The 16,187-nt window shown below is 40.4% G+C and overlaps 1 protein-coding gene across 2 annotated transcripts in view; it reads right to left on the bottom strand.

Annotated features, from left to right (window-relative positions):
• Window positions 1–15,946, bottom strand: part of LOC133658843 (transient receptor potential cation channel subfamily M member 1-like) — a 96,390-nt gene extending 80,444 nt beyond the window's left edge. For both annotated transcript variants that reach the window (XM_062061298.1, XM_062061297.1), the window contains exons 1-7: window positions 15,810–15,946; window positions 13,885–13,961; window positions 11,996–12,191; window positions 10,778–10,991; window positions 6,803–6,927; window positions 6,545–6,716; window positions 6,107–6,281 (exon numbers count right to left, since the gene is read on the bottom strand). In XM_062061298.1, the coding sequence (XP_061917282.1) occupies window positions 6,107–6,281; window positions 6,545–6,716; window positions 6,803–6,927; window positions 10,778–10,991; window positions 11,996–11,998 (689 nt within the window). In that variant the 5' untranslated portion in view covers window positions 11,999–12,191; window positions 13,885–13,961; window positions 15,810–15,946. The remainder of the gene's footprint in view (window positions 1–6,106; window positions 6,282–6,544; window positions 6,717–6,802; window positions 6,928–10,777; window positions 10,992–11,995; window positions 12,192–13,884; window positions 13,962–15,809) is intronic.
• Window positions 15,947–16,187: the final 241 nt, after the last annotated feature.

Consider the following 16,187-nt stretch of genomic DNA (forward strand, 5'->3'; position numbering starts at 1 on the left):
AAAGAAACAACCCTTTTGTGTGAATGAGGAGGGAGGTTTTTTGGGTTGGTGCATTAATTGTAAGTGTATCTTGTGTTTTTTATGTTGATTTAATTTAAAAAAAAACAAAAAACGATACCGATAATAAAAAAAACGATACCGATAATTTCCGATATTACATTTTAACGCATTTATCTAGTAATTATTGTTATAAATGTAGTGAATTATGAATAAATTGTTTATTTTTCATGCAGTGATATTCAGTCATTCAGTATCATGTAATTATTATATTTAAAAAAAAGTCCAATTATGAAGTAAAAAAATATGTTTGTATTTACACTAATTTATACTTTTTAATTTAAGAATAGCGTGTTCTTTAATTATAAATAATTAGGGATGTCCGATAATGGCTTTTTGCCGATATCCGATATTGTCCAACTCTTTAATTACCGATACCGATATCAACCGATACCGATATCAACCGATATATACAGTCGTGGAATTAACACATTATTATGTCTAATTTGGACAACCAGATATGGTGAAGATAAGGTACTTTTTAAAAAAAATTATAAAATAAGATAAATAAATTAAAAACATTTTCTTGAATAAAAAAGAAAGTAGAACAATATAAAAACAGTTACATAGAAATTAGTAATGAATGAAAATGAGTAACATTAACTGTTAAAGGTTAGTACTATTAGTGGACCAGCAGCACACACAATCATGTGTGCTTACGGACTGTATCCCTTGCAGACTGTATTGATATATATGTTAAAGAGGTTCATTTAGCCTACTAATGTGTATTTATAAATAGTTGATTTATATAGGCTAGTAAGGTAAAGTTTTGTACCTGACAACACCTCTGAGGAAGGCTGCAGAAGCAAGATAGCCGAAACTTGTCAGGTACAAAACTTTACCTTACTAGCCTATATAAATCAACTATGTATTGATATATATTGATATATAATGTAGGAACCAGAATATTAATAACAGAAAGAAACAACCCTTTTGTGTGAATGAGGAGGGAGGTTTTTTGGGTTGGTGCATTAATTGTAAGTGTATCTTGTGTTTTTTATGTTGATTTAATTTAAAAAAAACAAAAAAACGATACCGATAATAAAAAAAACGATACCGATAATTTCCGATATTACATTTTAACGCATTTATCGGCCGATAATATAGGCAGGCCGATATTATCGGACATCCCTAGTAATTATTGTTATAAATGTAGTGAATTATGAATAAATTGTTTATTTTTCATGCAGTGATATTCAGTCATTCAGTATCATGTAATTACTATATTTAAAAAAAAGTTCAATTATGAAGTAAAAAAATATGTTTTTATTTACACTAATTTATACTTTTTAATTTAAGAATAGCGTGTTCTTTAATGATAAATAATTAGGGATGTCCGATAATGGCTTTTTGCCGATATCCGATATTCCGATATTGTCCAACTCTTTAATTACCGATACCGATATCAACCGATATATACAGTCGTGGAATTAACACATTATTATGTCTAATTTGGACAACCAGGTATGGTGAAGATAAGGTACTTTTAAAAAAAAAATTATAAAATAAAATAAGATAAATAAATTAAAAACATTTTCTTGAATAAAAAAAGAAAGTAAAACAATATAAAAACAGTTACATAGAAACTAGTAATGAATGAAAATGAGTAACATTAACTGTTAAAGGTTAGTACTATTAGTGGAGCAGCAGCACGCACAATCATGTGTGCTTACGGACTGTATCCCTTGCAGACTGTATTGATATATATTGATGTATAATGTAGGAACCAGAATATTAATAACAGAAAGAAACAACCCTTTTGTGTGAATGAGGAGGGAGGTTTTTTGGGTTGGTGCATTAATTGTAAGTGTATCTTGTGTTTTTTATGTTGATTTAATTAAAAAAAACAAAAAACAAACGATACCGATAATTTCCGATATTACATTTTAACGCATTTATGGGCCAATAATATCGGCAGGCCGATATTATCGGACATCCCTAGTAATTATTGTTATAAATGTAGTGAATTATGAATAAATTGTTTATTTTTCATGCAGTGATATTCAGTCATTCAGTATCATGTAATTACTATATTTAAAAAAAAGCTCAATTATGAAGTAAAAAAATATGTTTTTATTTACACTGTTTCCTTGTTGAAATACCCTTTACAAAGCTAAAATCTTCCCAAACGACCACTTTGCTGCTGCCCAAAATGTATTTCAAGTAATATTTTGATACTGACACATCTTATCTCTGCATGTTTTACTAGAATACCCTTCTGGGCATTCCATATATCAAAATCAAGTACCTACTGTACTGTTTCCTTGTTGAAATACCCTTTACAGGACTAAAATCTACCCAAACGACCACTTTTCTGCTGCCTAAAATTCATTTCAAGTACCGTATTTCCCGGACCACAGGGCGCACCGGATTATAGAGGATAGAGAAAAAGAAGAAGCTTATCGACTATGGCGGACGCGCCATTTTTCAGGATTTATGCAGAGGGGTTGTTCTCCCGAAATGCGTTTGTCATTCTTGTTTGGTGTGGGTTCACAGTGTGGCACATATTAGTAACAGTGTTAAAGTTGTTTATACGGACACCCTCCGTGTGACCTGTATGGCTGTTGACCAAGTATGCCTCGCATTCACTTGTGTGTGTGTGAAAAGCCGTAGATATTACGTGACTGGGCCGGCACGCAAAGGCAGTGCCTTTGAGGTTTATTGGCGCTCTGTACTTCTCCCTACGTCCGTGTACACAGCGGCGTTTTAAAAAGTCATACATTTTACTTTTTGAAACAGATACCGATAATTTTCCGATATTACATTTTAAAGCATTTATCGGCCGATAATATCGGCGGTCCAATATTATCAGACATCTCTACCGACACTAGCATGTTTTACTAGAATTTTGGCATTACATATACCAAAATCAAGAACCTACTGTACTGTTTCCTTGTTGAAATACCCTTTACAAAGCTAAAATCTTCCCAAACGACCACTTTGGTGCTGCCCAAAATGTATTTCAAGTAATATTTTGATACTGACACATCTTATCTCTGCATGTTTTACTAGAATACCCTTCTGGGCATTCCATATATCAAAATCAAGTACCTACTGTACTGTTTACTTGTTGAAATACCCTTTACAGGACTAAAATCTACCCAAACGACCACTTTTCTGCTGCCTAAAATTCATTTCAAGTACCGTATTTCCCGGACCATAGGGCGCACCGGATTATAGAGGATAGAGAAAAAGAAGCTTATCGACTATGGCGGACGCGCAATTTTTCAGGATTTATGCAGAGGGGTTGTTCTCCCGAAATGCGTTTGTCATTCTTGTTTGGTGTGGGTTCACAGTGTGGCACATATTTGTAACAGTGTTAAAGTTGTTTATACGGCGACCCTCAGTGTGACCTGTATGGCTGTTGACCAAGTATGCCTCGCATTCACTTGTGTGTGTGAAAAGCCGTAGATATTACGTGACTGGGCCGGCACGCAAAGGCAGTGCCTTTGAGGTTTATTGGTGCTCTGTACTTCTCCCTACGTCCGTGTACACAGCGGTGTTTTAAAAAGTCATAAATTTTACTTTTTGAAACAGATACCGATAATTTTCCGATATTACATTTTAAAGCATTTATCGGCCGATAATATCGGCGGTCCAATATTATCAGACATCTCTACCGACACTAACATGTTTTACTAGAATTTTCCTACTGTACTGTTTCCTTGTTGAAATACCCTTTACAAAGCTAAAATCTTCCCAAACGACCACTTTGCTGCTGCCCAAAATGTATTTCAAGTAATATTTTGATGCTGACACATCTTATCTCTGCATGTTTTACTAGAATACCCTTCTGGGCATTCCATATATCAAAATCAAGTACCTACTGTACTGTTTACTTGTTGAAATACCCTTTACAGGACTAAAATCTACCCAAACGACCACTTTTCTGCTGCCTAAAATTCATTTCAAGTACCGTATTTCCCGGACCATAGGGCGCACCGGATTATAGAGGATAGAGAAAAAGAAGAAGCTTATCGACTATGGCGGACGCGCAATTTTTCAGGATTTATGCAGAGGGGTTGTTCTCCCGAAATGCGTTTGTCATTCTTGTTTGGTGTGGGTTCACAGTGTGGCGCATATTTGTAACAGTGTTAAAGTTGTTTATACGGCACCCTCCGTGTGACCTGTATGGCTGTTGACCAAGTATGCCTGGCATTCACTTGTGTGTGTGTGAAAAGCCGTAGATATTACGTGACTGGGCCGGCACGCAAAGGCAGTGCCTTTGAGGTTTATTGGCGCTCTGTACTTCTCCCTACGTCCGTGTACACAGCGGTGTTTTAAAAAGTCATACATTTTACTTTTTGAAACAGATACCAATAATTTTCCGATATTACATTTTAAAGCATTTATCAGCCGATAATATCGGCGGTCCAATATTATCAGACATCTCTACCGACACTAACATGTTTTACTAGAATTTTCCTACTGTACTGTTTCCTTGTTGAAATACCCTTTACAAAGCTAAAATCTTCCCAAACGACCACTTTGCTGCTGCCCAAAATGTATTTCAAGTAATATTTTGATACTGACACATCTTATCTCTGCATGTTTTACTAGAATACCCTTCTGGGCATTCCATATATCAAAATCAAGTACCTACTGTACTGTTTACTTGTTGAAATACCCTTTACAGGACTAAAATCTACCCAAACGACCACTTTTCTGCTGCCTAAAATTCATTTCAAGTACCGTATTTCCCGGACCATAGGGCGCACCGGATTATAGAGGATAGAGAAAAAGAAGAAGCTTATCGACTATGGCGGACGCGCAATTTTTCAGGATTTATGCAGAGGGGTTGTTCTCCCGAAATGCGTTTGTCATTCTTGTTTGGTGTGGGTTCACAGTGTGGCGCATATTTGTAACAGTGTTAAAGTTGTTTATACGGCGACCCTCAGTGTGACCTGTATGGCTGTTGACCAAGTATGCCTCGCATTCACTTGTGTGTGTGAAAAGCCGTAGATATTACGTGACTGGGCCGGCACGCAAAGGCAGTGCCTTTGAGGTTTATTGGCGCTCTGTACTTCTCCCTACGTCCGTGTACACAGCGGCGTTTTAAAAAGTCATACATTTTACTTTTTGAAACAGATACCGATAATTTTCCGATATTACATTTTAAAGCATTTATCGGCCGATAATATCGGCGGTCCAATATTATCAGACATCTCTACCGACACTAGCATGTTTTACTAGAATTTTGGCATTACATATACCAAAATCAAGAACCTACTGTACTGTTTCCTTGTTGAAATACCCTTTACAAAGCTAAAATCTTCCCAAACGACCACTTTGCTGCTGCCCAAAATGTATTTCAAGTAATATTTTGATACTGACACATCTTATCTCTGCATGTTTTACTAGAATACCCTTCTGGGCATTCCATATATCAAAATCAAGTACCTACTGTACTGTTTACTTGTTGAAATACCCTTTACAGGACTAAAATCTACCCAAACGACCACTTTTCTGCTGCCTAAAATTCATTTCAAGTACCGTATTTCCCGGACCATAGGGCGCACCGGATTATAGAGGATAGAGAAAAAGAAGAAGCTTATCGACTATGGCGGACGCGCAATTTTTCAGGATTTATGCAGAGGGGTTGTTCTACCGAAATGCGTTTGTCATTCTTGTTTGGTGTGGGTTCACAGTGTGGCGCATATTAGTAACAGTGTTAAAGTTGTTTATACGGCCACCCTCCGTGTGACCTGTATGGCTGTTGACCAAGTATGCCTCGCATTCACTTGTGTGTGTGTGAAAAGCCGTAGATATTACGTGACTGGGCCGGCACGCAAAGGCAGTGCCTTTGAGGTTTATTGGCGCTCTGTACTTCTCCCTACGTCCGTGTTAAAAAGTCATACATTTTACTTTTTGAAACCGATACCGATAATTTCCGATATCACATTTTAAAGCATTATCTCTATTTTTTAGTTTTAATGCCATGATTTTAATAGTCCGGCCCGCGTGTGCACAGATTTTCCTCCTAAAATGAGTTTGACACCCCTGGATTATATTACGCCTATGAATAAATGATAAAGATAAAAAGACTCACCCTCCGTCCTCGGAGAACTTGTGTGCAAAGGAAATGATGTCGGAGGCGCGCCCGCTGCCGTCACACACCACCACCGGAATGGGAGGCTCGTCTCTCAGACTCTCCAAGGCGATGGAGATAACGTTCGGGCCTCCTTCCACGATCAGACACACCAGCGGCACGCCCTGGCCCAAACCTGGAGCACATTCAGTAACAGCGGTTTTTCCCCCCCCCTGGAAACTGTCTTCTCTGGGAGAGAACTTGAAGGCGAGGTCACACACAAGGAGGAAGGAGGGAGTGAAGTCTGTGGTGACAGCTGAGCATCCCTTTGCTGTCCCTGCCTTATCCGAGCTCCAGGCATAGGATGACAAAGGGAAGCCCATAGGTCACAGAGGAAGCTCTCCATCCACGACAAAAAACACCGAGAAATGGATGAAGGATGCTTTCGCTGCCACTTACGGGTGTTGATCTTCTGCAGCGAGATGTGCTTCTCCAACAGGCGCCGCAGTTTGACCTCGGAGCCGTACTTGCCGCACGTGCCGTTGTCGGTCAGGATGAAGTGCGAGTGGCTGTTGTTGAGCACGGCCAGCTTGCTCAGAGGGTTGGCCATGGTCTGGTAGGGTCTGGTCACCTGCGGGGGGGGGGGGGGGGGGGGAGCAGGAGAAGACATCAACGGCGTGTCCTCGGTGGAAGGCTTCACGGGTTACGGAGGCTTACGTCCTTCCCGATGAGGTCCTCTTTGTTTTCCAGGATCCCCCACGGGGCGATGCCGATTGCACACACTTTCCCCCGAGACTTGGAGGAATGGTCCTTTAAGGCGTCTCCCACATGACGGATCACACCTTATTTGGAAGAAGGAAATGAAGGCGCACTTAAAATCCTGTCATTTTCTCAAAAATGGACAGTGCGCCTTATAACCCAATGTGCCTAAAATACAGAATAATTCTGTTTGTGCTTACCGACCTCAAAGCAATTTTATTTGGTACATGGTGTAATGATAAGTGTGACCAGTAGATGGCAGTCACACATAAGAGATAATAATAATAATAATAATAATGGATTAGATTTATACAGCACTTTTCTAGACACTCAAAGCGCTTCACAGAGAAGTGAGAAGCCATCATTCATTCACACCTGGTGGTGGTAAGCTACTTTCGTAGCCACAGCTGCCCTGGGGTAGACTGACGGAAGCGTGGCTGCCAGTTTGCGCTTACGGCCCCTACGACCACCACCCATCATTCATCCTTCATTCACCAGTGTGAGCGGCACCGGGGGCAAGGGTGAAGTGTCCTGCCCAAGGACACAACGGCAGCGATTTGGATGGTAAGAGGCGCGGAGCGAACATGCAACCCTCAGGTTTCTGGCACGGCTGCTCTACCCACTACGCCAGTGTTTTTCAACCACTGTGCCGCGTGCCGTGAGATATTGTCTAGTGTGCCGTGGGAAATTATGCAACTTCACCTAATTGGGCCAAAAAATATTTTTTGCAAATCAATAATTATAATAATGTGCCATTGTCTAGTGCAGGGGTCGGCAACCCGCGGCTCTAGAGCCGCATGCGGCTCTTTAGCGCCGGCCCAGTGGCTCTCTGGAGCTTTTTCATAAATGTATGAAAAATGGAAAAAGATGAGGGGAAAAAATATATATTTTTGGTTTTAATATGGTTTCTGTAGGAGGACAAACATGACACAAACCTCCCTAATTGTTATAAATCCCACTGTTTATATTAAACATGCCTCACTGATTCGAGTATTTGGCGAGCACCGTTTTGTCCTACTAATTTTGGCGGTCCTTGAACTCACCTTAGTTTGTTTACATGTATAACTTTCTCCGACTTTCTAGGACGTGTTTTATGCCACTTCTTTTTTTGTCTCATTTTGTCCACCAAACTTTAAACGTTGTGCATGAATGCACAAAGGTGAGTTTTGTTGATGTTATTGACTTGTGTGGAGTGCTAATCAGACATATTTGGTCACTGCATGACTGCAAGCTAATCGATGCTAACATGCTATTTAGGCTAGCTATATGTACATATTGCATCATCATGCCTCATTTGTAGGTATATTTGAGGTAATTTAGTTTACTTTAAGTCATCTTAATTCAATTTATATCTCATGACACACTATCTGTATGTAATATGGCTTTTAATTTTTGCGGCTCCAGATTTGTTTTTGTATTTTTGGTCCAATATGGCTCTTTCAACATTTTTGGGTTGCCGACCCCTGGTCTAGTGCAGTGTTTTTCAACCTTTTTTGGTATGTAAAAGGTATGTAATGCTTAAACCAAAAATGAACAAAAGGCACTGAAACATAGGGATGGCTATGCAAAACAAAAGTAAAACTGAACTGGCTACAAAGTAAACAAAAACAGAATGCTGGACGACAGCAAAAACTTACAGCGTGTGGAGCGGAGACGGCGTCCACAAAGTACGTCCGTACGTGACATGACATGACAATCAACAGTGTCCCCACAAAGAAGGATAGTGTACGCACAACTTAAATAGTCTTGATTGCCAAAACAAAGCAGGTGCGGGCATTGGAACTCAAAGGAAGGCGTGACGCTGCTACAGGAGAACACCAACAAAACAGGAAGGGTCACCAAATTAACAGCGCAAGACAGAAACTAAAGCACTATACACACGAAACAACAACAAACTCAAAATAAGGCATGACAACCTGGTGGAGTTTCATTTTTTAACCTTTTCTGCCGGTGGTGTGCCTTCCTATTTTATTTTATGAACAAAATGTGCCCAGGCTCAAAAAAGGTTGAAAAACACTGCACTACGCCATGCCACCCCTTGTATTACGTTAGTAAACAACACCAAAACTTTAAATGTTCCATTGAGAATATAGAACATTACACACGGCACTCAAAAATCTGTCAAAATGTTTTTAGTACGACTTTGGTAAGCTATGAAGCCGCACCGCTTGATGGATTGTCGGCGCATTGAACATATGAGTATTATTATGGTGTGTGTATAAGGACTGCAAAATGGCACCTATTAACAGAAATATTATCCGGCGTTCTGTTTCGCAATATTATGCAAAACCAACTTTTCTTACCTTCTGGTACTTGCTGATGGGTATTTGGGATCTGCATAAGTACTGAAAATTTGCGCAGGTCTGCCTTTGTAGTCCGTGACGACGCCGTAGTCATAAGCTTCTTATTTTTCTCTATCTTCTTATGTGGCATTCATCCTCCGCTGTTGCCATTTCTAATATAAAGTAGTGTAAAGTTCTTACTTATATCTGTCAGTAAAATAGCTATCAAAGCGCTAAAACATACCGGTGTAGTGAGTTTACATTATTCACCCGAGGAACTTTAGTTATCAAAGGGTTCCGGTGGGACGTTTTTTGCACGGGACACATTTCCGGCGTTGTTGTTGCACTAGTGAGCCACGGATGAGGAGACGCTGCTCCGTTATCGATTGAAGTAAAGTCTGAATGTCAGCTCTCACTGGATCGGTTCGCAGCCGAGTGTGAAGCGACTGGGATGAGAATCAGCACCTCCAAGTCCGAGTCCACGGTTCTCGCCCGGGAAAGGGTGGAGTGCCATCTCCGGGTTGGGGAAGAGATCTTGCCCCAAGTGGAGGAGTTCAAGTACCCCGGAGTCTTGAAGAGTGGATGGTGAGATCGACAGGCGGATCGGTGCGGCGTCTTCAGTAATGCGGACGCTGTATCGATCCGTTGTGGTGAAGAAGGAGCTGAGCCGGAAGGCAAAGCTCTCAATTTACCGGTCGATCTACGTTCCCATCCTCACCTATGGTCATGAGCTTTGGGTGATGACCGAAAGGACAAGATCACGGGTACAAGCGGCCCAAATGAGTTTCCTCCCCTTATAAATAGGGTGAGAAGCTCTGTCATCCGGGAGGAACTCAGAGTAAAGCCGCTGCTCCTCCACATGGAGAGGAGCCAGATGAGGTGGTTCAGGCATCTGCTCAGGATGCCACCCGAACGCCTCCCTAGGGAGGTGTTTAGGGCACGTCTGACCGGCAGGAGGCCACGGGGGAAGACCCAGGACACGCTGGGAAGACTATGTCTCCCGGCTGGCCTGGGAACGCCTCGGGATCCCCCGGGAGGAGCTGGACGAAGTGGCTGGGGAGAGGGAAGTCTGGGCTTCTCTGCTTAGGCTGCTGCCCCCGCGACCCCACCTCGGATAAGTGTAAGAAAATAAATAGATGGAATGGATGTCATTAAAACAGTTAGCGCCATCTTTTGACACTCCTTCCACTCCCGTCCTTGCACGCTACACCGCTACAACAAAGATGACGGGGAGAAGACGCTGTCAAAGTGGAGGCACGTAAATAAGACCGCCCACAAAACAGTGCATTCTGAAGCGACTGTCAGAAAGCGACTTGAAGATGATCTATAAAACATCATTTATGCAACATTTTGACCAAAGAACCACCATTACTTATACCTTTTAATCCGGTGCGCCCTATGGTCCGGAAAATACGGTATGTTAGGCTTGAATGTTTGCGTGGATGTGATGGAGTGATCAGTTAGGAACAGTTCAGGCGGACTACTCGCACCCAAACGCCCCACAGCTCAGCACATATGATGAATTGTGCCGTAATTAGAGTGCCTGGCACAATGGGCCGAGGAAGAAGCATTATGTAATGAACGCAGGGGTAATCTTCTAATGTCACTAAGAGTTATTTGTGAAGTCGACAGGAAACAAATGATCCCTCACCGGTGTTGACCCCGCCAGTGAAGATCCAAGCGCCCGTGGTGACGGCGGCTTTAATCAGGCCTTTGCCGAAAACCTGCTTGAGTTTGGGCTGCAGGTCGAAGTTCTGGAGGCCCCCGTGCACGGAGATGAGCAAGGTGGGCAGCTCCAACTGCCAGTCCTTCACCATCAGATGCAGCAGGTTGTCGGGTTTTGTGTCGAAGGAGGCACGGATGTACTGGCATGGGAAACATTCGGGTGGGGGGGTTAGGGTTCGATTCCATCAACAACCATCATTGTGCAGTGTTTCCCACAAACTGTCAAGATACCCGTGGCTGTGGGGGCGTGGCTATGGGCGTGGTCACCATGACATCATCGAGTAATTTGCATAATGTACTACAATGATATGATTTTCCCTAAAAAGGTTCAAAAAATGTATACTTACTAATTAATAATAACAGTTTTGTTTTAAACGTCCATCCATCCATCCATTTTACAATATAATTACAACACGTTATGTACGTATTTATATACAGATTTGAACAATAAGTTATTCACTGAAATATATTTATTAATTGTGGTTCTTACAAAAAATATATCTTATAAAATATAAAAGCTAAAATGTCTCTTAAAGCTCTGCCCCTTTAATTAGTGCATATTAAATAATTTCACTTTAGCCTACTACCACAACCATATTATTTACCAGCAACATAAAGTGAAACAGAGGCAGAGGTGTCCTGCCACAGTCAGTAACAAATAAACAGAAAACAGTAGTGGTGGTAGATAGACACAGAGCTTCATCAAACATCTGATCCACTGAACAAAGAGCTCCAAAAATCTTGAACTTTAGACTGCCATCAGTTTTACTCCCTACACTTAACCATGTGTTTCCTACTGCCTGCAGACTTTGCACCCTTTGTTATATACACATGTTGTGTTTCTAATATAAATACATTTAATAAAGTCAAATACAAATAAGGCAACAAGAGAAGTATCCTACACTTCTCTTTTGTAAAGTAAATCTGAACAGCCGATATGGACATCTACATCAACTATATGATTTGCCTGAGAAGCTGGAGAGGACAAAAAAAAATAAAAAAAATAAAATAAAATAAAATAAAAATTTAAATTTTTTTAAAAATTTGTGGCGGACGTAATTATTTCGTGGCGGGCCGCCACAAAAAAATGAATGTGTGGGAAACCCTGTTGTGTTTGTTCTGTGTGAGCAACTTCCTCCCTCACCATGGCCTTGTTGATGAACCCTCCGCCCTGGAACTCGATCACACCGAAGGCGTCCGTGGGGTATGTCCTCGTGTGCTTGATCAAGCTCCATTTGTCCTTCGGGGTGTCGATCTGGACTAGCTGGTGAGCCTCCTCCAGAGAGTTGGCGCCGGGCGGGATGGCCACGTGTTGTGTAGTCAGCTGACCACATGCACATCTGAGGAGAAGAAGAGCGCTCAGTCAGATTGGAAGACACAATGTTGTCTTGTCTCCTTACAGTTTGCTACTGGGCATCATTCAGATCCAGGGTACGGACATATTCTGGGCTAGCCTAGTTGAACAGTGGCGTTAAGACTGGTTTCAGGGTACGTTTGGCTATTGGACAGTTTATACCGCATGGTTACGTAAGAGTTATATAGAAGTTCTATTATGGACTTGTATAATGTACCCTGAGGTTAAGGGATGTTCATGGTCAGACTTTACACCCCAGGTATTTGTGAGATGTTACCTCTTTAGGTTAGGTGCATTCTGGGATAGTTCAAGCTACAAACTGGGTTAGGGGAAAATTCTAGTAGCCCTTCGAGACATTTGTGATTAAGGGCTATATAAATAAACTCTGATTGATTGATAGGCTAGTCTGGTTTAGATCCCAAGTTAAATTTTGTCTAGTTCTTACCCGTACAATTAGGTTAAATAAAGGGTGTTGTCCGATTGTTATACTTGTATAATCTGGGCTAGTTAAGTATACATGCACACATTGGTTAGGCTGATGGTACATTCTGGGTCAGTCCAGGTTAGACCCCAGGGTTAGGGGTGGAGTCAGAACCTGAAGTTAAGGTATATGCAAGGCTAATCGAACCATATGGTATATTTTGAGCCAGTTTAGTAAACACCATATATAATACTGTATTGTACATATTACCAGAGGGTTAGTGTTACAGTGTTTTGGGATATTCTCCGGGAATTCAATCGATCGCAACTGGACTGTTTGGTTTGTCTTAGAAGAGGTTTTGCCTCTCACCCGAGTAGGCTTCATCAGTTCATGCTCATATACTTAGATTGGTCAGATCTAGTCTTAGACACAGATTGGTCAAATCTAGTCTTAAAGACTTAGATTGGTCAGATCTAGTCTTAGACACAGATTGGTCAGATCTAGTCTTAAAGACTTAGATTGGTCAGATCTAGACTTAAAGACTTAGATTGGTCAGATCTAATCTTAAAGACTCAGATTGGTCAGATCTAGTCTTAAAGACTTAGATTGGTCAGATCTAGTCTTAGACTTAGATTGGTCAGATCTAGTCTTAGACTTAGATTGGTCAGATCTAGTCTTAGACTCAGATTGGTCAGATCTAGTCTTAAAGACTTAGATTGGTCAGATCTAGTTACAGCTGGTGCCAAAACCCCAACTATTTATACTCCAACACAAGGACCCTGTGCCAGGGCAAGAATGGTTTTGCCCTATTGTAGTGAGAAAAACAACTGTTGAGATGCAAAAGAACAATCCTACTGTCAATGCCAACGACGATTGAATGCCCTGAGAATACACGGACTTGGATAAATGAGAACATTCCTAGAAACATTTTGGGATAGTCTAGTTTTTAAACCGTGGTAAACGTTAAGGTGTATTTTGGGATAGTCTGGTTTGTAGGTACATTCTGGGGATGTCCTGTAATCTGGTGCTAATATCCCCATGGATTGGGGAAGGCATATGTACAACCAATTATAGAACCCATAATTAAGATTAGGGTATATACTGGTCTAGATAAAAAAAAAAAGTAAATGCAACTATTAATAGAAAATAGTGATAACTGTTAGGAATGTTTTTAAAGTTTGCATAGTAAATCACTGTATGCTTTTATGGACAAAGTAGGTAAAAAGCTTGTAACACATCTTTAGAAGACCACAATTACCTGGTGGGGTCCTTGGTAGGGAAGATGTGAACACATTCTCTCTTCAGAAACGTCCTCTCGATCCAAGCTCGCTGGGCCTGACAGAGAGAAAAAGGAAGACAAAGTGTTTGTGTCAGTGTCTCAGTAGAAGCCGCCACCCGGGAGTCATCGCCACCCAATAGCAGTCGGCCGCTCACTGTGTCCAAAAACGGCTTCCGATTGCTCCCCCGTTTGATGTGTTTCCAAGCTCGGATCAGAAAATAACCTGAGTTGAAAGCAAAGTTTGTGCGCCGGCCATTGTGGAGCGTGAATGACTAATTAAAAGTAGAGCGATGGGAACTCAGCTTTCCAGGAAAAGCCTTGGCGGTGGCTGTAAAAACACTGGAAAAACAGGGACATTCTTTTTGCTTCATTAGCTTGGAACGTATTTACCGAACAAAATCCTTTTGAGCAAGATGCGAGTGTGACTAAAAAACACCACGGATTGATTCTTTACGGACGTCCTATGATCGGGAATCACAAGACGTCTGCAATAACAACACAGTCTTGCTATTGTTCTGCTTCCAGGCCTTCAGGGTCCGAAAGTAGACTTCATCACTCAACTGTTTAAAAATAATCATGTTTTTTTTTCTCGTTTTAACTGAGAGAGCATTTGTTATTGTTTATACATCATAACAATATGTTCAATGTACTAGAAAAGCAACGTCTGTAACAATAACACAATGTTGCTACTGTTCTGTCTCCAGGCTTCAGGCACTAAAAGTAGACTTTATCTTTCTACTAGTCTAATAATAACTATATTGCTTTTTGTTTTAATTGAGAGAACATTTCTTATTGTTTATGCATCATAATAATATGTTCAATGTACTAGAAAAGCATTATTATCAGGAATCAATAGAAATCTGTAACAATAACACACTGTTGCTACTGTTCTGTCTCCAGGCTTCAGGCACTAAAAGTAGACTTCATCATTCTACTAGTCTAATAGTAACTATTGTTTTTTTTGTTTTAATTGAGAGAAAATTTGTTGTAGTTTATGCCTCATAATAATATGTTCAATGCACTAGAAAAGCAATGTCTGTAACAATAACACAGTGTTGCTACTAATCTGTCTCCAGGCCTTCGGGGTTCGAAAGTAGACTTCATCATTCAACTGTCTAAAAATAATCATGTTTTTTTTCCCGTTTTAACTAAGAGAGCATTTGTTATTGTTTATGAATCATAATAATATGTTTAATGTACTAGAAAAACATTATTATCAGGAATCACAAGATGTCTGTAACAATAACACAATGTTGCTACTGTTCTGTCTCCAGACTTCAGACTTTATCATTCTACTAGGCTAATAACTACAATATTGTTTTTTTGTTTTAATTAAGAGACATTTTTTTATAGTTAATGCCTCATAATATGTTCAATGTACTAGAAAAACAACATCTGTAACAGTAACACAGTGTTGCTATTGTTCTGTCTCCAGGCTTCAGGCACTAAAAGTAGACTTTATCATTCTACTAGGCTAATAATAACAATATTTTTTTTTTGTTCTAATTGAGAGAACATTTGTTATAGTTAATGCCTCATAATTGATGTTCAATGGACTACAAAAATAAATAAATATATTGCATTGTGGTATATTGCAATAAATAATGTAATACATATCTAATAAGTACCTAATAAAAAAAATACAAAAACGATTTTAATTACAAAAATTATGAAACATTAAATAATTAAACAAAAAAATAAAAACTATTGTATTTTTCAATTTAATTTGAATTTTAATTAGTATTTAAAAGAAAAGATTGCAATAGTTTGTGTGGTGTGTATAAAACCTGTCGCTCACCCACACATTAATTCACTTTCTAGCTACGTTTCACCTTCTACGAGTTTTGCCATAAATGGACCATGAAAAAGATTGAAATACAAAGTTTAGCAGTAGCTCCACTTACATAGAAAGGTGGGTCCCAGCGTGCAGAGTTGCCTCTCAAGACGTGCTGGCCAGCGAGCTGCTGCTGCTGCTGCTGCTGCTGCTGCAGCCTGACTGAATCCCACAGGACATGACACTTGTTCACTTTATGAGGGCCGGCTAATATGATGAGCATGTGAGCAGGCTCTTTGTTCGCCTCGGTCTCATGACTCCAGTTCAAGGTAATCCTTTTGGGAGTCCCATGACCCCCTTCCCCAAGCCCGCAGGGCATTTTCACCATGGCCTCGAACAAGGCACAATAAATCTACTCTGATAAGCGGCCCCTAATCTCCCAATTTGTCCAAACTCTTTTTCTTTGCGTGGTCCCCGGCAGCAAGATTATTTTTGTTTGTGCGTGGAC

The sequence above is a fragment of the Entelurus aequoreus genome, linkage group LG10, assembly GCF_033978785.1.
Source record: "Entelurus aequoreus isolate RoL-2023_Sb linkage group LG10, RoL_Eaeq_v1.1, whole genome shotgun sequence".
In the NCBI taxonomy this organism is placed as follows: Eukaryota; Metazoa; Chordata; class Actinopteri; order Syngnathiformes; family Syngnathidae; genus Entelurus; species Entelurus aequoreus.